The following is a 21,997-nucleotide window of genomic DNA, read 5'->3' as shown; positions in this document are numbered from 1 at the left end:
AAACCCTAGTAGGGCTTTTAGCGGGACACTGCTCCTTAAACTACCATATGGAAAAGATTGGGGTAGCGGTTTCTGCTATGAGCAGCCTTGTCAGGAGGACGAGGAGATGGCTCTGTACTTTTTATGCAGCTGCCCGGCCTCCTCAGAACTCAGACGAAGACACCTTGGTAAGGTTTTCTTCAATGAAGCATCTGCATCCTCTCTGCCTCTGGAGAATGTGCTCAGATTCGCTAAAGCCTGCGAACGCCGTAGGCGGGAAGTCATTGAATAGGTGATTTACGGGCATAGTACAGTGGGCCTAACAATGGCCTGAGTGCTCGGAGCTGCGCCTCCCCCCAGTAAACTAAACTAACTAACTAGCTTCAAAATACCTGTTCATCCACAGTTGACTTCAAAGCATCCGCCCCTCCCTCGATTTCTGACCACCGTCTAGCCTCCACTGTAATTTCTTAACAACCATACATAGGGCCTATTCAAAAAAAAGGTCAGTGCAAAGCCAGTAAAAACCACGATTTTCCAATTAATAACTAATATGGACAAGAAGAAGTCAAAATGCGCCACATTTGGTACTATTGAACTGATTCTGTTATGCCTTGTACAGTAAAGAGTATTTGCCTATGTGTAATTTACCAACGGTTGGCCCTGTACGGTAAGATACAGTTCGCGGATTAGAAAGAAATCCTAACGAAAATATAAGCAAAGGTTGACTACGATTGCAATTGCATGTATTGATCAGCGAAGCCTTACCTAGGATCTCAAAAAGTCTTTTATGCATATATTAAACTGAGACTAAGGAGATACAACATGAACTCGATCTTTCTTCCAAATCGCTAAAAATACAACAATAGCAACAAATACAGCTAAATAGTCTGTCTGCATAACCTTTTTTAACCTATATTGACAAAATCAATGGATCTCGTGTTCACGAAATTGACCATCGTTACGTTATGAGTACAATTTGAGGTTCTCGCATCCCATATTCACTTTGACTTATTAAAATATCTTTTTTCTTCTTTGAAATTTGATTTCAAACTAAATCTTATTGCTAATTTATCCGTTCTAAAGATCATAAACTTTATTTATAAAACGACCTTCTCATGCAAATGCGGTAAGTAAATCTCTAAATTGCAATAATGCTAATTCACTATATTTGCGAAATAGATTTAAACACTGTTATTTGCATTTGTATTTCAACAGATACTCAAAATATTCGGATGCTGTTTGATCGTCTTCCTGCGATCATAACTGTGCGTGGGAGTATCATATCCATAGAAACTTCACACATGAAATTAATTTGTTCCCGCCACTGTACTTTTTCCACACTGACCGCAGTCCGATGAGGTGTGAGAGTGGGACATGTCCAAAAGTTATAAATACAGAATGAATATTCACTTGGACGCTGCCTTCGAATATAAATGATTCATTCACTCAATTTTATCCTCTATAATTGCCTCTTTTAAAGAAAATCATATTAAAAATATAAAATGGCCAAGGTCTCGGTGGTCGCCCTACCTTCCTTTTGTTCCTCTTGCTTATCCATTATTCTACGCAGTTGATTATATTTCAAAGTTCGCTGATTCCTTCAAAACGGTTGATCCTCTAGTTAATCATACTATCAAGTTGCTACCATTGGTTTGCACAATATTTTTAGACCACACTTTCACCGGACATGATGCACTGATTATTCGATTATGGTTCGTTAGATATTATTTGACGTAAGAAGATGATTTAATGTACGCATTTAAGTAAGATAATGACGGAAACAATAAATTAATATCTTAATTATTTATATTAAGTCATGAAAAATCCATTCACTTTTCCACTTCTATACTTTCGGTATCCAATATTATGAAGTTTGAAATTGTAAATGGGCGAATAGATCATCTCTCCAGATAGTCGAATCTCGAAAATTATGATTTTCGAAAATCCAAATGACGAGAAAATACAATATGAAAGTTTATATTTTTAATATAGATTCCACTCCACACTCCCGGTTAATTTTATAGAAGAAAAATCATTTTAAATATTGGATCTCGTCGACTAAACTGGTCGTTCGAACAAACTTAATTTAAATGTGGACGGTCGTCCGCAGAACGGACTCGTTCTTCTCGACTTCTTTGAGCTTGAAATTGTGGTTTATGATGTCGTCGTCCGTTGTATTCGACACATCAGATACTATCCGTTCTTCAGATGCTTCTATTCGGCTAAGTGACCAAGATGAGTGGCTCGAAGTGTGGTTCCACTTCATTTAGAGGCACGCAATTGGAAGTAAGGTTCACAATTCCTGATAGTGATCGATGCATGTTACTTTTGCTTTCTTTAACAGAAATGGTGCTAAAATTAAATATCTTCTAATCGAGGTATTTCAATTTATTCACTTAGTGCGAAGAGAGACGTCTATTGTTGTGGCGACACGAGAACAATGTTTATATTCCAATTATAGAAAAGTTCCGTGCCAATTGAGCATCGAATTAAAGCGCAAGCTTCGAATTCAATGATGGAAATAGTTTTCCAAAGATTTTTGCATGTGCAATTGAAATGAAAGTGCAGAACACCCATCATTTAATATGAATGAAGTAGCAGATATTATAACGCCGCCGATACAAGTTACACAGAAATGCTGGCAGTAGACCTGAATGGCAGCATAGCCACTCGCTACTTGCAATGTCAATACTACAAAATTACACAGAGCAAGAAGGTCAGCTGACAGCTAGTAGATTCTCCTCGCCACATCAGGCGTTTTCAATTAACCAACGGGGACGAGTTATCATACTGCATTATAAATCTTCATCATATAGAGACCAAAGAATGAGTTAAAAACGACTTGGTAAGTAAAAAATGGAACTGCGGTTAGGATACCATCCACGGAAAGATTGGAGTTAGCCGTTCAAACCTCCAATCACATCCTTCATCAAAGTTTAAAGACCGAAGCTTAAGCGTGGAAGACTTTGCGGACTATTAACCAAAATGTCGTGTTTCTCGCCAATACAAGGCTTACCACCAAATTCTTGTAGCCGCCGAAGATACTCTAAAAACAGCAATTTGTACACTTGACTTTTTGACTGTGCAATGTGGCGCAAACCCGAGATCCATCCAGTCTGTACTACGAAACTTCGACTTCTGCTTTATCTACTTGCATGATATTTAGTCGCCTCCTTCACCGAGTCAAGTATATCTCTTTTCAACGCTTCCGTGACCATAATCCAAACCAGATACAAGCGAACATTCTGCTGCCTAGGACGATAAAAGACTTCAAAAGATCCCGTAAAAGCTCTAAGAAGGTTCTTCGGCATTGTAAACTACTACTGCCACTTCCTGCCCAAAGCTGCTTACCACCAGTTCTTCCTTAACGTCTTCTTGTCTGGTCCTAAAATTCAAGAATCGGGGGAGGTTGCGTGATATCCAGAAGCCGTTCTGGCGTTTGAAACCAACAAGCAACAACTGATAGACGCTACCCTTTTGTATTCCCTCAAAAGATGCATCCCTAGCTGTGCTTGTTAATGGCTTTGACATTGCAGTATTCACTTCGTTGACGAACCATAAGCCTCTCACTTTTGTCTCACAACAAGTATCCGCCACCAACTTCGCCACCTAACTTTCATTAGTCAGTTTACTTCAAATATTCAAAACGCCGGATATTCTCGATTTTTCGGCAAACATTGCGGTTCAAAAGGATGACGCAACTGCTGTGACATCTTGAAAGGAGATCTAGACCATATATTCCGGCCGCTTTTCGTAAGGAAGCACGATCCTACGTACCCGGCATGCGGACAACGACCTGACTAGTCTCTAGCAAGTATGTTTGACCATCCATAAAAAAGAACGTTAGTTCTTGGGCCAGAAAATGCATCGCAAATCAGAAGTATAGGGCCACTAGGTTTGCGAAACTCGCACAACTGCAAGTGTTGCCTCGCGATCTTTGATCGGCAGCAGCTCTGAACGACATTAGAGCACAGTCATGTTTCTAGGACCTCTGTCGAAATTGGATTCCGAGTTTTAATGTTCCAGCCGTTATTATTACAGACCAGAGATTGCAGTTCGAATTTGCGCTCTTCTCAGAATCCAGAAAGCTCCACGATTTCAAACATCAGTGAACAATGACATACCATTCTCGGTCCAATGGGGTGCTGGAACGTTGACACCGGACGCTGAAGGCCGCCTTGGCTTTTGTTTTGCTTGGCCCCCACACAACCGTCCACGAAGAGTATGCTGTTAGCTTTGTTGATCGAGTGTACGAGGAGAACCTACCACTCCCCGGATACTGGTCCTCAACAAGAGAGACGATTTTAGAGAGACTGGGTTGTTGCGTCTGCTACGGGAGGCCATTGGCATGTTGAAAGTGCTTCTGCCACCCTATCACACGCTGCCAGTGTTTAACACTTCTAGGGAACTCGAATTCTGCACCCACGTTCTGGTGAGTTGGGGATGGAGTACTGTGGCGAAGCGATACTTGAGACCTACTTTATATCCCTGATCGCGCCTGGCAGACACGCAGCAAACAGGAAAGAGGGCGAGTGGCCATGGGGTTGATCAACTTTCTCGATATTCTATAATAAGATGTCGAGTCTCACTGAGAACTTTGGTTTTATTATTTTTTATTCATACGCTGAGGGCTAAAGTAATTTCGCTTTTATTTGGAGGAGCAGTCTACCTCAGCCTGTTACCCTGGCTTGAGATGTATGGCTATTTACCAACGGATAACGGAACTCCAGCGTGTCGTAACCAATCCCGCTCGCATGGGCCAACGGAGCTCTCAGTTCGTTACATTCGCCGATCCGCCCCCACGTTTTCGCTGCCTTTTGCGCCCCGACTTGCAATAGAGATTTGCCTATTCTACTGTCGATCGGAGCGCATCTAAACGGTAAGGGATCATTATCTCTTTCGAGGCCGATGTCAACACCTCTTTTGTTGTGCAAATTCAGGAGATTATTCCTAAATCTACTCCTGATCGTAATGTGATCGATCTGATAAGTTCGAAACCCAGCTGACCTAGTATTGGGTCCTGCACTCGAATATTCTATACAAATACTGAGGTGATGAAAGTTAAAGGAATCGACAAATCTTTCACCATTGTTAGCTTCCCGAAATTATCGCCCAAGTTGGAGAAAGCAAGCATTCTCAGGTCCACAATACCGTTGTGGAGGTGCATGCGAATATTGCAAAAGTGAATCTCAATCAAGGGAATTTCATTGCCAGGAAGCCAGTTGACGTTCCGGAAACAATACAATTTCATAATTTGTAAGCTGTTATCAATTTTGTTCTAAACCGAGGAATTTGAGAAACGTATAAAGGAAATGTGAAAGGTCATTAAGGAGAAGTAAAATATCTGTCAAGAGTTTTTTTTTGGTCTGATGAGAGGAGAGTGGAAAGTAGGGGATTCCCCCGGGCCCTGACTAAGGGAACCGGAATAGAAATTTTAATGGAAAGAAGATAACGGTTGTGCTCTCATAATTTTCACCCCAGGCCGGTTTTTTGCATAATTTTCACCCGGGGTCTGGATTTTCTCTCTACGACCCATGTTGGGTAAGAAAAAAACGCCTAAGCATCAGTAGCTACTTTCTTGATCATGACCTAAGCACTTGCAAAAGTGTGGTTTCTCTCACTTGGCGTCCCGACCAATGGATAAAGTTTTGAAACAAAAAAGAGAACAATTTGGGAAACCGGAAGCTGGACGCGTCAGATATGAAAGGTTTTGTGTATTTCTTATATAAAGACATTTGAGTGAGCATTTTCCCATTAGTATGTAGCACGTAATATATGCATATATTATGTGAGAGTACCCACATTCGGGTGATATTGACATTCAGAGTCTAAAGAAACGACAATTTTAACCTATTATAACTTTGTTAGTAATAGTGCGATTTCCACCAAACTTGATGGGATCATTCTCCATATTATAGCTTACATTACTAGTTTCGTGGTACTAAGATGAACTTAAGGGGGGTTTCGCAGCCAATTACTAAAAATTATAGTAATCTACTACTATTAACTTTATTTGAAGGCATATCGGTAAGGAAGGTATTTCGGAGCCTAGGCACTATATAGTGGCAGCCTCTTGATTTTTTTCAGATTTTTCGGTTGGACAGTTTCTGAGAATGGGTCCTGTAAATAAATGATCACTTTCGACCCTCCTCCCGCACTCCCCACCTTTCCAACAAATGTCAAAACTAACCAGCTCCGGAAAGTACTTACCGAGACTTTTCATTTGATATCGCACATGACTATATTGGATGATGGGGACCCCCTCGTTCCCTTAAATTCTACGTAAAAGGATGTAACTCGCTGTATGCGTGAGTGTTGAGAGTTGCCACCTTTCCACCAAATTTGATGTGGAACAAGAAGTAAAGGAGGAGAGGGTTACCTCAACAACGATTGCATGTATGTGTGCAAGGAGCGAGAAGAGCAGTCGACATGCACGTTGCAGTTCGACGTTTAGGATACAACTGAACAGTCATGTACGATGGAATGCTTGACTTTTGCATGCCAGAGAAGGCAATGTTAATTTGTTTTGCAAACAATATAGTAATGGCTGTAGTTCCAAAACGCCCCCAGAACAACTATTTATAGGGAGGTGAAATCATTCATGCAATGCACTTTGACTATGCATGAGAGAAGACAGTAAAATATGGTTCATCTCTAGTGAGGATGATGCCTAATATCGAATCCCCAGCGAGGAAGATGGCTAATATCGGATCCCCAGCGAGGATGATGCTAAGAGATGGAAGCAAGTCGTTTGGTCGCGAACGTTTCGACGAGGCATGTTTCGACGCTGCTCATTTAGATGCAGCATCTTTCGACAGCAAAACACCGAAAGTTTCGACGCGAGCACATTTCGAAGCTGAACATTTGGACGACAGATAATCAATTTTTAGTCAATATGTTTTATTTAAATTGCATTGGTTATCTGAGTCCACGCCATTTTGGCTACCCACATTTCGATCCAAAGATGTTTTTAAGATAGTAGTATAGTGTGACATGTTTGAGTGTTTCCCTGTGATTTTAAAAATGCGTTTTGATAGATTATTGGATTCCTCATAGAATAGAGGGTATTATATAGAAGAGAAATTAGAGCAGTTTCTACCGGCCAGTTGTCCGCTTCTATACCTACGGGAGCGCACTTCATTTTTTGCGCTGAAACTTTAGAAATACTTCGAATTTCAATTTGAAATTTTGGCAGTGCATTTTCAATATGTTATACTTTCGAAATATGTAAAGAGAAAAAATCGGGTTTTGTGAACCTATCACTCTGTACAAAAAATTGGTCTCCGTGTTATAGACACGAAGAAGCGGATAGAGTGAAAAAGCACCTAAATCAAACACATAAAATTTGCAGTGGAAAGTCACATGTTCGAACTAGGCGATAAAATAACATAGGTCTAGAAGGAAGTAAATAACACGAACAAACTCCAAAGAGAGAGTCCAAAAGTTCCTCCGGAAAAAGAAACATCATAAATTAAGGTAATACTTTTACATTTACTCGTATATTTCAGAATGTAACGAACCTAATAATTGAAGAGTCGGTTGCCGAAAATACAAAATTTGTTTGGTTAAAAACGGAGTAGGAATCCCTCTTCTCCAAAACTGGAACATGAAAGTTACTCCAGACTTTAGAAAAATAAGAAATCCCAGGAGGGCAGACTGGGATTCCTATACAAGACACCTGACGGACAACATGGTTCATCTATTGGTAAGCGGTGACATCAAGAGCGAAATTGAGCTAGAAATAGTGGTGAAAGGCCTAACCGAGTCATCGTTGACGCATTTTAAGCTGGGTAAGATAGTCAAGTCATCAAGGGACGTACCCTAGTGGAACAGAAACCTAGCGAGTATAGTAAAATAGGTCCAAAACTCTTCAACCGGGCAAAACAAAAAGCGGACTTGCAGAAGGACAAAAGAGCATTGACAACGTATAGCAGCGCGATCAAGGAAGCAAAACGAAACAGAATCCACCTCCAAATTCACTACTCTAGAAAGGCCTAGAAATCATCTTGGAATCTCTTCTAAGGATAGAAAAGGTAGTATCTAAACCAAGGGCATGGAGACGGGCAAAAGTGGTCTTTATTCCGAAAGCGGGAAAAAACCTAAATCTTTCAGACCAATTTGCCTAACATCGTTCGTACTCAAAACGGTGGACAAGGCAGGACGGTCAACCGAAACTGCATTATATCCGACGGATGTAGTTCGAAAGGCCGTAGATACAAAGGAAATAGCACAGTGTGGGTTTTTATACATCGAAGGAGCGTTCGATAACACGATGAACATAGATATGCCCTAATGCACAAGGGCGTGGGAAATATGCTAGCCTTCTGCATGGATAGAATATTAGAGAGCAGGCAAATAGAAGTGTCGACAGTTGCAAATTCTATTGTCATGAACACTACTCAAAGTTGTCCACAAGGTGGAGAATTATAACCGTTAATGTGGAGCATGGTAGTTGGTGAACTCCTATGGGAGCCAACAAACACTGGAATACAGTCCAGGGTGATGATGATGTTTTTTTATTCCATAAGGGCAAAACCACCCTATGTGATAGAATCCAAACCGGAGTACGAATCACTAGTACGCATCAAGGCCGATATAGTGCCATTCACTAGGAACCGCAAGCTTGGTCACCTGAGAGGAATTAGATTACATGGCATGGAGGTGAGACGAGCAACAAAGGTCAAATATTTGGAAATCACAGGAAACAAAAAACTACTCTGGAAGAGACATGTTCAAAACATATGTCGGAAAGCCACAAGGGCCCTGATGACTAGCGGGTTCATAGCAGGGAAAAAATCGGGACGCACCCCGAAAATGCTATATTGGATATACACTGCAATAGTAAGGCCAATGATTATTTATGGGACGGTAATCTTAGTAGATAGAACGAAATTCAGCTCAAGAGCCAGGGAATTACACAAATTTCAATGACTGGCCTGCGTGTGGAGCAATGAGAACTTGTCCATCTGCAATGAGAGCTTGTCCATCTGCACATATAGATGCAGGTAAGGAGGCCGATATTCAGAATTTCCGGGAGTACTCGTGAGGCGAAGAGTTACCTAAATTGAAGGAGATTGATATTATTTCTAGGCGGCATCCCGAATTACTCCCGAAATACCAAGGGATAACATGACAACAAGTTTTCAATTCGATAAGAAGTTTGAAACACGTTGGAGAAACAGGGCAAACTGAGAGAGCGTAGCTTTGACATACGGCTTAAAGCAGCAACTGATTATCTGATGCAGTGACCCAGCCCTTACGGTAGAGGGAACAGGCGCCGGGGTCATTAGTGCAAAGAAAACGCACATTGAGCTAATGGGTAAGCATACCAGCATATTTCAGGCGGAAATATACGCATAGACAGATGTGCCTCCTTCAACCTCGAAAGAAAATATAGAGGCCGAACATTGTTATTCTAACCGACAGTCAACCGGCTAATAAGGCACATGCGTCCTACCAGGTACATTCCGAACTGACATGGGGATGCCTTGAGAGACTGAGCACTCTCGGCTCGTTCAATAAGGTCTGGATACTCTGGGGCAATATTGGGTTAGAAGATAATGAGACAGGCGGCTAGCAATGCAGCAGAGATGACATGACCACGACACTGAAAAATGAAAAGTAACGACTGAGGAAGTGAACAATCCAAGCCATAGAACTACAAACTCTCGAAAAATTGTTTAAATATCACCAGGAAGAGCATCTGGATTATGTGGTGATATGAGAAGCGTAATAAAACCTCCACACATGTTCTAGGAGGGTGTCCGACGCTAGTGCAAAGTAGGCTCAGGCACCTGGGAGAATACTTAATACCAGATGCCAGGTTGCAACACTTGGAAGTAGGGAACATAATAAAGTTCCTGCCGGTTATAGGCTTAAACGACACACTATATTTTATAGATATACTATAACCAGTAATAGGGCACAATACTTCTTTTGGGGCGCAGTGCAATGTCCCTTGATAATATTTTAATAAAAATACTCCGGAGTTGAAGTCAGTTATGTTCTCACTTTCAGTGCTGGAAACACCATGAATATGTGCACATTAACGGCCCCTATAGTGATTTTATAATAAAGAGAAAATAATCTTGTTTGTATGCCAGCCTTCTATTTATCGATCAAGGTATCGATAGTCCATAATTCATTCGTGAAATATTTTAGATATTATTTCCGGAAAAATACACATACAATTCTCGCCACGTAGTATATAACACTATACCGCTCGAACATTTGTTAATAACTCTCTGTAATTCCGTAATATCAAAGGATGATTGATAAGTTAACAAACTCAAACTTCCCGGATATGTATGTATAGGAATTGTTTACTATGTTCAAAAAACTCTTCACAGTGCCTCAAGGTATGGTATATTTTGATTGCGTTAAGACAGCTACTTACAAAAGTTACAAAAGTAATAAATTTATCCTATTGTTCTATAGTGGGTACATGTAGCGCTCCTGTTATTCCATAACTTTTAGTCCAGTATTGATCGGTTGCGAATGAAATAGTCCCACAGTTGGTCCCAATAAACTAGTGGAATTCCAAACCGACCAACTGTACCATTGTTACTTAATTTTTAAAAACCACTACACGATTTGGAATATTATCAGTTTTAGGTTTAAGTTAATTTCAACACTAAATATCATTATTAAGTATAATTAGTTACATTTTTAAAAGTATTTATTCTTCTAAATTGACACAATCTGTGAGATATCATATCTTTTTTTGGAATCCCGACACTACCACAGTATCCATTGTTTCAAAATAAAGTCTCAAAATCCGAAAGCAAAACCAAATTTCTATTTTGGAAATCTCAGCAGATTCCTCTTGGCCGTTTTGCTCAAATTACTCAAACGCACTTACCCAAACTGAACTGATGCAATCTATATTCGTACTAACCGAAACTATGTGAGTATAACTTAGGACAATTGAAGTAATACAGAATACAGTCCGCCTAACAAGGCTCTCAACCTGTAAAATGCTTTTACGTTTTTCTACTATTATTGCTCGGCTTTATTGATTTCTATTTTTTTCTACTTTCCTAAACTGAAAATGGAAAATCTATAGAAATGAAAATGTTACCTCTACATTGATGTTACAAGGAATGTTTACTTACGATGTACACCAATGTACACATTTTCATAGGAAGTATGGACACTTTTCTACGTCCTACTACTTTATAGTAGTCAAAGTGGAGAACAGTTAGTTGAATGTTTCTTACAGGCAGCGAAGACATACCCATGCAATTAAACTTTTAGATACATAGATATGTACAACTCTCTACCAAACACTACCAGCTAAGTTGTAGTATGGAATCATTAATCACTCACACTTTTTGATCCTGATGAATTGGAAATAAGCGATAACATAGCGTGACTGGCTTTCGTGTGAATTTATATTGGCTAAGATGATCAATAAATGAGTGGAAAGGAAGATGCAAGTTAAACGTTTGATGACAACTTGTGGGAGGTTGATATGAAGGCTGGAGTTTTGAAAATAACAGTCTAAAACGTTCAAAGACCTTCAAAATTGTAAAAGTCGAAAGCCTTTCACCACACATTCAAAATTGTAGTGAATAAAACAGAAACATGAATAATCATAAAGAGGAACAACCTGAACTTGTGAATTTTAAATGTATTGTAACGTAATATTAATAAAATATTGATTATGGAATTTATTACATGGCAACTTAAATATACATGCAAAAGAAAAAAGGGCTCCACTCTCAAGAAAGCGAAACAAGTGACCAGGACGACTAAAATCGTTGGGGAAGCGAACGTGACTACAATTCCGCAGAAAAGCAGTGGATCCAACATGGAGGATGTATGTAATATAGCCATAAGTTCTGTCAGTCAAACAAATCTTTATTTCTCACGAAGTAATAAACCAAATCAATCGAAAAGTATACCATTAGAAAAGGGAAACATGGAGCTTTCGAGCAAAAAAAAACATTCAAAATGGCCGCCGCTAGCAGCTATACAGGTCCGAAGTCTGTGAGGCCATGCATCGATCGCTTCACGCACGGTATGAATCGGCATTACTCGAGCTACACGCACGATGCTGGCCTTCAAACTCTGCTAATCGATGTAAGTTCGATCGCAGGCAATCTCCTCTAACTTACCCCAAAGGCTGTAGTCCAGAGGATTCAAATTTGGGCTGCCTGCTCAGGAACATGCGCCGCTAACCACTGCTGAATTATCTTGGCTTTGTGAGTGGGGCCAAGCCCTGCTGGAAGCACCACGGCTTTCCAACGAATAAAGATTCACTCAATGGCTCGACTGCATCCGTGGTTATGAAGTCAGGAACATGCGCCGCTAACCACTGCTGAATTATCTTGGCTTTGTGAGTGGGGCCAAGCCCTGCTGGAAGCACCACGGCTTTCCAACGAATAAAGATTCACTCAATGGCTCGACTGCATCCTCCAACATCTTTTCGTACTCGCTCGCATTGGTTTTGACGCCGGCCTCGCAGAAATGGAGTTACTCCGTGATATGAAACGCCCCACCATATCATGACAGAAGTCGAATGGTGACGGCGTTGGACTCGCGAAGCATTTGCTTTGGCTTCATAACAATTGTAAGCATATACTCGATTATTTTGTCAGTTGAATTTTTCCTCGATTGTAAAAATTTTTTCATCAGAAAATAGAATTTTGTTATATTTTTTACTGGGAAATCGTTTCAGAAGAACAGCACACCGAGCTCATCGTATCTCCTTCAGTTTTGGCGTTAACTTGTGGCTAACGCACCGCCGGTACGCACCGAGATCGAGATCTTCTCGTAAAATACGATTCATAATTCGAGTTGAAACGTCCATTTCCGCCGGCATTCGTTTCTGCTTGCGAAAAGGATTGCGACGAACACACTCACGCACAGACGTCACGACATTCGAGCGACGTACGGAGCGCGGGCGGCCCTCCCGTGGCCCGTCAACCACATCGTGGTATCGAGCTAATGTCTTAAAAACGAATCGTCCGTTTACCGGACTATGGAACTATGAATCAAAAAAGTGAAGCGATGGCGGCTTACGGTTTCTTACCAGGGCAGAGGCAAATCGTCAGACTTAGGACCCCATCATTCCTAAAACGGAAACTATGAATCTTTTTCGGCGTATTCCCACATTGGTGCAATGCAATAATCGTGATTCTTTTTTCGTAGTTACCGAACTTCATCGAATTGTCTTTCACGCACTACTGACCTGAAAAGGGCGAGATCGAAGTTGTAATCATCTCAAAATGTGAGGAAGAGTCATACGTTAAGATTCTCAATAGGGTGGAGGTAGACGTAGAAGTCACCAATTTGGAAGGTAACGTTTACTCCGATCTAAGAAAGGGCTTTATCGTGAAGCTCAATAAATCCAAGGATGTAACTGCGGACGCTGCGCTGAGCTAATTGAAATGTATTTAAGGCAACAAGCGGACATAAAGACTAGCAAACTGAAAATCACCATAGCTTAAAAGGACATATATGAAATTGCCACAAAGTAGCGGATTTGTAAGGCTCTGATAATTCGACCTTATTGGATTTAAAAAATCACCGGTAAACACGCTATGAAAACCCTACAGAGGCAGCATTCAAGAAGAATAGGCTGAGTTATGTGAGATTATTTAATCGCTAGAAATATTGTGAAATTACACTTCGACTGAGTTATGTGTCGGCTTGGAGAGCAGATGGCACTGAAACGGTTCTTTAAATACCTTGGTTTTGGCGCCATGACAAACGCATATACTAGTTCGAGGGCATGTCGAAGCAACACAGGTGGTACGAAGCAGAGGGTCATATCAGCAAGGAATGTGAAGCTAACACAAATTGCATACTAACCATCATCATGGGGCCCTCGATGATGATGCAAATCACCCTCAACCGCCGCGAAGCAGCGGAGGACTCATCCGCCAGAAACATATTGATCTGCCCATAATTGGTCAACCATTTCAAAATTACTTTAGGTCAAAGATCAAAGGGGCTAAGTAACGCTATGGGTTTGCGAAGAACAGACCTTTCAGGAAATAATGGGGCACTGGAGGAGGGGTTCATTAGAATAAAAGTAAAAGGGATCCACATATACAGCTGCTATGTCCCGCCGAATGGTGAAAAGCTTTTGAGGGGAACACGTTTCCTAGAGTGCTTGCACCAGTAATAGCCCTGAATAGTATGATAATAGAGAAAGCCACCCAGATAACCTTATATCTGACGGAAGCATGTGATATTAGTATGCCCAGAAAGCGACTGCTTGTCAGTATGCAAGCCAACTATAGGTAGAATAAAGAAATCGCAACTTTGCCAGCCACATATTTTCGAGTAAAGAGGCTTCACTAGAGGCCTAGGGAAAACCCCGCTCGTGACGATCGACAGGAAGTACACAAACAAACTTTAAGTGGCTTGAAAGAGACTATTCGAAAAAGCAAAAGGAACTGCTTCAAACGGTTGTGCGAAGATACAAAAAGGACTGAAGTAGCTTATTTATAAATGAGATTTTGGTATTCCACTCGTATGTCAATTATTCTCGATAATTATGAAGTCAGCACCTCATTTCTAAGTGATTTGCGCAAAATTTCATACACAGCAAGATTTATTCAAAATTTTCCTGTATTATGTGTGGTTTTATCTTCTATTCTACTGTAATTTAATACTCCAAGGATGAACTGAGCTTCTCCGTTCAATTTCAAAAATTTATTCATTTGAGCAGATATCGGATTGGAATATATTTTGAGGCCTTGATTTTATATAAGCGCATCACTCTGATTTTTTCAGATTTCTAATTTCTAGATTTTTAATTTTCTTTTTATTTTATTAAGCTTTTGTGTGAATCAAAACCTTAATAAAATTGATTCAATATCTGTCTGTCTGTCTGTCACACCCGATTTATGCGGAAGTGGCTGAACCTGTTGTCACGAAATTTTCTATTGAGTTTAAGGAACGACTTACCCTCGAAAGGGTGTGCAGATTTTTTTTGGGGATGGCCACGTGAGTATCATATGAAAGGATTCATTTACTACTTTTCAAACTAGTCCCACTTTTGATTTTGGATGAAACAATGGGGAATGAGCGCTGAACATGTGAGCCCCAGAAAGTGAAACAGAACCTATCCGTCCGAAAAGTCTGAAAAATCACAACGACGCATCAATACGAAATCTAAACCTCAAAATACATCCCATTCTGGTATATACTCAAACAAATTTAATGATATTATATTACCAAATTTTAGAAATTTATCCAAAAACCCCCTGAGTTCATCCTAGAAGTGCAAAATCAGTATAAAAGATAGAATAAGGCATATTTTTGGAAAGTTTTAAGGAAATTCAATTAATATTAACAGAGTTAGAGACGATTAAAATTTCGTATTTTATATGAATTTATTGCATTGTAAGACGTACAGGTGATGAATGCATTGACGCACAAAGTGTTGCACTCCTGCAACGGCAGGTCGTTGGACTACCAACTAAACGCCTCCCCATCGTCAGAGAGCTAGCCTGAAACCATTTGTCACACTACTTCGGGCTAGCCTCTGAACTCCCCCGCCTTGCAAAGTCTTCAAATCAAGGAATTACTTTCACCAACGGGTCGGGAGGGGAGGAAGGCAACTGTCAATTTAAGGAACCCCCTGTCATCCGGCTCCTCCATCAGTTGAGCTCTATCTGCTTTCCAACGGGAAGAACCCGAACGTAGTGCGTAACACAGCTCCATCTGTCAGCGCTCCACAGCATCTTCCCCTGTGTTTAAATAGAGCTGCTAACGAATGCCATCCCACCTTCCACAAGGAAAAAAGGTGTGATGTTCAGAGACAGTGCAATTCGCAGGCGCCAATCGCAAAGCTGCCCACCGTAGACCAGAATAGACTGTGTTGAACTCATCAGGAGATGTCGCCCGCTAGACGTAGGCCCCCCAATACTTGGCATTAGCCTATTTAAGGCGAAACTCCAGCTGCGCATTATTCGCTGCTGGTTTGATTTCATCTTTGAATCAACAATCAACCCAAGGTTCTTTACCGTTTATTTTGACTCAATCATTGACTCGCCGAATTATATGGGACACAGGCTCGGAATTCTTTTTTTAGTCAGGATGACTACAACGGTTTTTACCAGTGCAAGGTTGAAATCATGAGCAGTAATCCATCCACTTAGCATCGCATGCATTCAGCAACAAGCGCTGCGACATCATCTGCATAACCGACCATGCGTGACTTTTCCGGCATGTCGAGTTTAAGTAGACTATCATAAGAAACTTTCTAGAGCTCCGGCCCTAGGATTGATCCTTGCGCTACCTCCGACGTGACCTCCATCCTCCTCTGACCGTCTACGGAATTAAACGAATTACGAGGAATACCACCCGTCGAGCTTGGCAGCTATGTGCCTCCGCTCGATGAACAGCATCCACGATTTGCATGATAGCATCAACTGTGGATCTCCTACTCTAAAACTGAACTGCTGTGGGGATAAATCTCCGGTAGCGCGTATCGCTTCAGTGAGTCTACTTCTGATGAGCTTTTCGAGCACTTCCCCAGTATCAAGCATACAAACTGCGCGACGGGAACTCAAGGTTGCCTTTCCCCTTGCTGCTCATCGCAGGCCTCGCCACCTTCCAACGAGAAGGGAAAATGCCCTCTTTCAGGCAAGCGTTGAATGCGGCGAGTAGTAGGTCTCGCCGATGCTGGAACACCAGTTTGTATACCCTTGCTGTGATACCATCGAGTCCCGGTGCCTTCTTGTTTTTCATATAGAGGATTGCCTGTTCCAACTCTTTTATAGAGAAAATTGGGCAGTCCACGGTCCTCTCCGCGGCGACATCATCACGACGTACGGGGTGCGCAGGGAATAGTGTCCGTACAATGCAGTTCATCTGCTTGGCCTTAAGTGAACAGGGTTTCCACAGGGCCGCAATTTTTCGGGTTACCAGTTTGCAAATTATAAGTCTATAACTGACATAAATGTGTCATTTTCCTAATTTCTTTGCTTTGTAAATTTTATTTAAACGGTTAACGACTCCAACCTTACACTTGTACCTCTGATTTACGTAGCACAATTATCAAAATACATTAGATACTTTTGAGAAATTTTGTACTTTCATACTGGTGCTTATATCTAAATATGGAGAGATCTTCCTTATTAAAGCGTTTCTCGTCAATACGAATGATTTTGATAAATATGTCCTTCCCAACTTGATTTTGTTATGGGCAAGAATGACTGCGTCTATAGCAAGGGTCATGCTCGCCAAAAAACAGCGACAGCTAGGTGGCTGTCACAGAATTCCCGCAACTGAAAAAATAAGATTCATTCTACTATATGCGGCTAATCTCTAAAAAGTGAAATTGGCCTGCGATGTGAGTTAGATAAGCATGGCCTCTAATTATGCTTAGAGTGTGCATTTGGAATAATGTCGGTTGATGCAAGTGGATGATAACTAAAGATCTTCTCGCAAATGGGTCGCGAACCTCTGAAAAGCTACTAGAAAGAATTTTATAAAAGAAGGCAGCGGTGGGGGGACAAAAGAGAAATGGATCAAGCAAAAGCATAGAGAAGTAAATTGCCATTTAGCACAACTCCTCAGGGGACATGTTGAGTGTAGTATTTGCATATCTTTTCCTTTGGGTTGGATGAGTCTCCCTATTACCTTGAATGTATCGCTACACCAAAGCAATCTCTCTGCGACTCATTAACCGGAGGACAGTGACACATGGCTGACGAGATTCGGAAACAAGTGGAGGAGAAGAGGGCGACCACAACTAACTAAACGATAAAGGTCATAGAAAGCAGGCTACAACAAATAGTACTTGTCCGGAAAGCAGAGTGGACATGGAAGTTTTAGCCTAATCCAGAGCTCCCTTTCGCGATTGAGCACTTCCCCGTGGTTTTTCAGATGCAGCGCCTACCCAATGGACAACCTGTCAACTCTTTTACTCCAACCAATGAAAAATAAAATATCTGGAATCGATGGCATACATGTAAAAAAATTGTACAGATGAAGAGCATAATATATCCAATATACAAACAGCATTTATCGGAAAGAATCAACTTTGACATACCATTATTTGTAAATAATATTCTGATTTCCACTAAACTTTAAATTGAGTAATATATTAAATGCCCTGTCCTAATGGTGAGTATCTTATAGCCTATATCTTTCATAAAGATTTTGATTTTTTTTCAGGTGCGTAATTTTGAGAATGGACTCTTTATTTAGGCTTGCCTAACTCTCTATCCCTTTGCAGCTAATTTAAAAAATAACTGCTAACCCGGCCTAACCATTTGATAGTTAGCACAAAACCGTTGGTGAGCATTTTGGGAAATTGCTTTCACCAAGGAGGGAAGGAGGAAGAACATTTGCTAGTTCTAAGCACCCGCTGCCATCCGGTCCTCCGCCGGTCGAGCCCCATCTTCTTCGCAAGAAAACGGAACCCGAATGTACACATAATATGCAACCCGGCTCCATCTATCAAGCACGACTCGGATAGGGACCGACCTCACAGCCCCATTTGGTAGCAATTGTTTTGAATCACCGTGTGGATATTTTTTGATCGATGTAATGAACATTCTTAAGTTTTTGAAGAGATTACCGCTGAACCTCAGATGGATTCTCAATTTAAAGAATTATACTATCTTCATCGGCGAAGTAAGCAAATATAAGCAAGTGCGGGTAAGGGGGGGCTATACTGCTCGACTTTTTTAAAGCGGGTCGGGCTAGCAAAACATTGGTGATTTTTTGTATTATCCCAGCTGGATATTTGTCAACCAACACCTACTATTTTTGCTTGATAATGAGAGATCATTCACTCACTATCGTATATCAAATAATTTCAACATAACTAAATTATGAATTTCGAAAAGGATTCATTTTTCACATTTTCCTGAATGTATCTTTTCCTTATTTTGTTTCATGTTTACACCCCCTTCCCCTTAGGTCTTGTTAAATTAAAGATATGTATATGTCAGTACGTAAACTGACCAATGGGCAGCAGCTTGACAAGAATCCCTGCATTTAATTTGCACAAACTGTGAAAAAAAATTTTTTGCGTTTCTTGAAAAATGTTGAAAATTGGAAATGGACCGTTTTCGAACTCATGATTTAGTTGAAGATCAGGGTACACTCAAAATCCTAGCTAGTCAATTAATTATAAATTATGTTTCTCTAATCAATAACTTTAGCGTCGAAAGTATCCATGCAGGAATACATCGCTATGTAGGCAGTACATACATATCCGCCCCCACCATCCTACACTTCACCACAAGATTCACGATGAAAACGCAATTACCTATTAATGTGCCAGATAAGATCTGTAAGATATGTATAACAAACAACCGATTTTATTCAAAACCCTTCTGGAAAATTCTACTACTATTCGATAGAAATAGCAAAGCAGCGATAACAAGACAAAAATCTTATCCACATTAAGTTCCATCTATGTAAGTATACTTTCGGTAACTCAACCGGTAAATTGCCAATCAAGTAAATAGATAATAATCGCCATGTCCTTGAATACCAGCGAGCGCAGCAGGTATCACTTCTACGTATTACATCTAAGCAAGCCGCCTTCAATCAATAGTTTTGATGGCTTTCATAAATATTTTAGTTTGTCTAGTCCCAGGACACCCCGTTCCTTATTCCGTTTGCATACAAGTTGGGCAGAATATACTATATACATACACATACGAATATGCAATGGATGAATAAATCAAATTCAAACTTACAAATCAGGGCGCTTCTCACCCGGGAAGTAAGATACGCAACAATTCCGCTGAACATTTTTCGATTCTTAGTGATTTCCTTTCACCTTTTATGTCACAACATAATGTTATCCTCTTTTTAATTTTTCACACTAAATTGTTATATTACTTCAAGCGATACCGCTAGACAGAACTTCCGCCATCATTTTCCCGGCAAACTGAACTAAAAAGGATTATTGTGTTCCTCCAATAAAAACATAAACATATGATGAAAATCATATGAGAATGAGTGAGGTGTCTGCGGTAGGACATGCGCTGGATAGAAATGAGAATATGATAGAGATTGGATGTTATCCTGGCTACGTCTTGCTAGCAGAAGGCGCGCAAAATTAGAATTTCTATCTTAGTCAGAAGGTAAAGGTGAAATAGGCGAATTAGTTACATGACTGCTATCAAACTCCTGTGTTGAGTATACCTTAGTACGTCCAGCATACCTGCGCGCCACCATTGCTGGTTGCTGGTTAGGAATATCAGTTTCTTTGAAGATTTCCTAAGAAGTATACAGTGCTCCTCAGAACTAAGCTGCATTTGCTTTTACTAGTTAAAAAATAGGCTTGATACAGCAAAAATGCGTTTCCTGCAATATGCAAACGCAATTGCGCAAGCAATTTTAGGCTAGTATCAGTATGTTTCCAGGACTTTCCAGGTGGACCCATAATAGTACGAGTGTTCGCCTTCTACGCATCAATCAAGCCTTTATGCATCGCTCGCTACTTTCCGCTTTACCTCCAAATGAATTGGGGTAGATTTATAATAGCTTCGGGTGCCGCGGTCGGAGCAGTTCTCATCGCTCCAGTCAAGAAGACTATACACAGGAGGAGCAACTTCAGCGGTAAAAGGAGCGCGGAACCTCATTTCGGGTAGGGACGGGATAGGTAAGTGGTATTGGTGTCGATGTCGCCTAGATGGTTTTCTTATGTGTGTTTCTTCATCTTATACCTTATCTTATACCTTATACCTCTTATTCGAAAGATTGATCTTGGATGCATCTACTTATTTCCTCCTCACTTCCTGTGAGAGAAAACATGGATCTCTTGCCGAGAATATCGCGCATGTTTGCTTCGACCAAGCTTCGGTCGAACGTGTGCAAGACTTTTCCGTCTCGATAAAATTAAATCAGTTAAATCTCCTGTGTATAGTCTTCTTGGCTCCATTAATACTTTGAAAATAAAGCCTTTGCACTTAGCAAAGTCCAAGTTCTGGCCACTAGACTATGCATGCCATACGTCAAAATGACCTTCATTATGAATGTGTACATCTAGTGGACTCGTGTCGAAAGATTATGGGTCTTACTTGTCGAAGTTCTACAATAAAATAGCGGTATAAGGGATTTCTGATATTGTTCCTGTATATGATGTTCCTACCTTAACTTGGTATCGATATTCACTCCTAAATACTTAACTGTTTGTACCAACTTGATTTCCACCCCTTATAAGCTTTGTAGCGAGTAGCTGCTCCACCTAATATTTGGTGGTGAATAGCATCAGTTCCGTTTTGGTTGGGTTTATGTTGAGTCCGCATCTTGCGGCCCACAGACACAACTTTCGCAACGCTCTTTCCATGATGTCGCTCATAATGGACAGAAACATACCTGATACTAATATCACCAAGTCGTCGGCATACGCCACCACCTTCACCCCGCTGCTGTCCAGTGTTCGTAAAATTGCGTCCATTACTATTAACCAGAGCACCTGTGAGATGGCGCCACCCTGGTGCGTGCCTCTGTTCACAACTCTGCGGTTGTGTCTAATGGTTGCCTTCCAGATCCGACTGGATTATCCTGATACTTAGCATAGATATAATCCAATGCGTAAGGTACACCTCCAATCTAATAACAGTCAAAGCTTCCTTGATGGCGTTGGTACTAACGTTGATAAAAGCTCCCTCTATATCCAAGAAGGCAGCTAGGGTATACGGCTTGTACTGCAGCGACCACTCAACCGTGCCAATTATCTCGTGGAGGGCGGTTTCTGTGGATTTTTCCTTTGAGGTAGGAATGCTGGGATTTAAAGAAAGGGGTTCCCTCCATAATCGTCCTTAAGTGAATGTCCAGAACGCGCTCTAGGGTCTTTAGCACGAAAGAGGTCAGGCTGATTGGTCGAAAGTCTTTCGCGGACTGATGACCGCACCTGCCCGCTTTCGGTATGAAAACTTGACTGGCATTATGCCATCTGGGCCTGGAGATTTATATGCAGAGAAGCTGTTTATAGCCCAGCCGATCTTATCCTCGGTAATTACCGATTTGATAGTCTCGCAAAGCTGGAGTGGCCGCAAACTCCCCAAGCAAGGTTGTGACTCAC

At 41.0% G+C, this 21,997-nt stretch overlaps 1 protein-coding gene across 2 annotated transcripts in view; it reads right to left on the bottom strand.

Moving 5' to 3' along the window:
* LOC119650305 (titin) overlaps nucleotides 1-19,863 on the bottom strand; it is a 93,534-nt gene extending 73,671 nt beyond the window's left edge. Inside the window, exon 1 of one of the 2 annotated variants that reach the window (XM_038052946.1) lies at nucleotides 19,662-19,863. In XM_038052946.1, the coding sequence (XP_037908874.1) occupies nucleotides 19,662-19,716 (55 nt within the window). In that variant the 5' untranslated portion in view covers nucleotides 19,717-19,863. Of the gene's footprint in view, nucleotides 1-1,512; nucleotides 2,290-19,661 lie in introns of those variants that run through there. The other variant, XM_038052948.1, reaches the window with a different exon arrangement.
* Nucleotides 19,864-21,997: the final 2,134 nt, after the last annotated feature.

This window comes from Hermetia illucens, chromosome 2 (genome assembly GCF_905115235.1).
Source record: "Hermetia illucens chromosome 2, iHerIll2.2.curated.20191125, whole genome shotgun sequence".
Lineage (NCBI taxonomy): Eukaryota > Metazoa > Arthropoda > Insecta > Diptera > Stratiomyidae > Hermetia > Hermetia illucens.
This window is presented reverse-complemented; position numbering and strand designations above follow the sequence as displayed.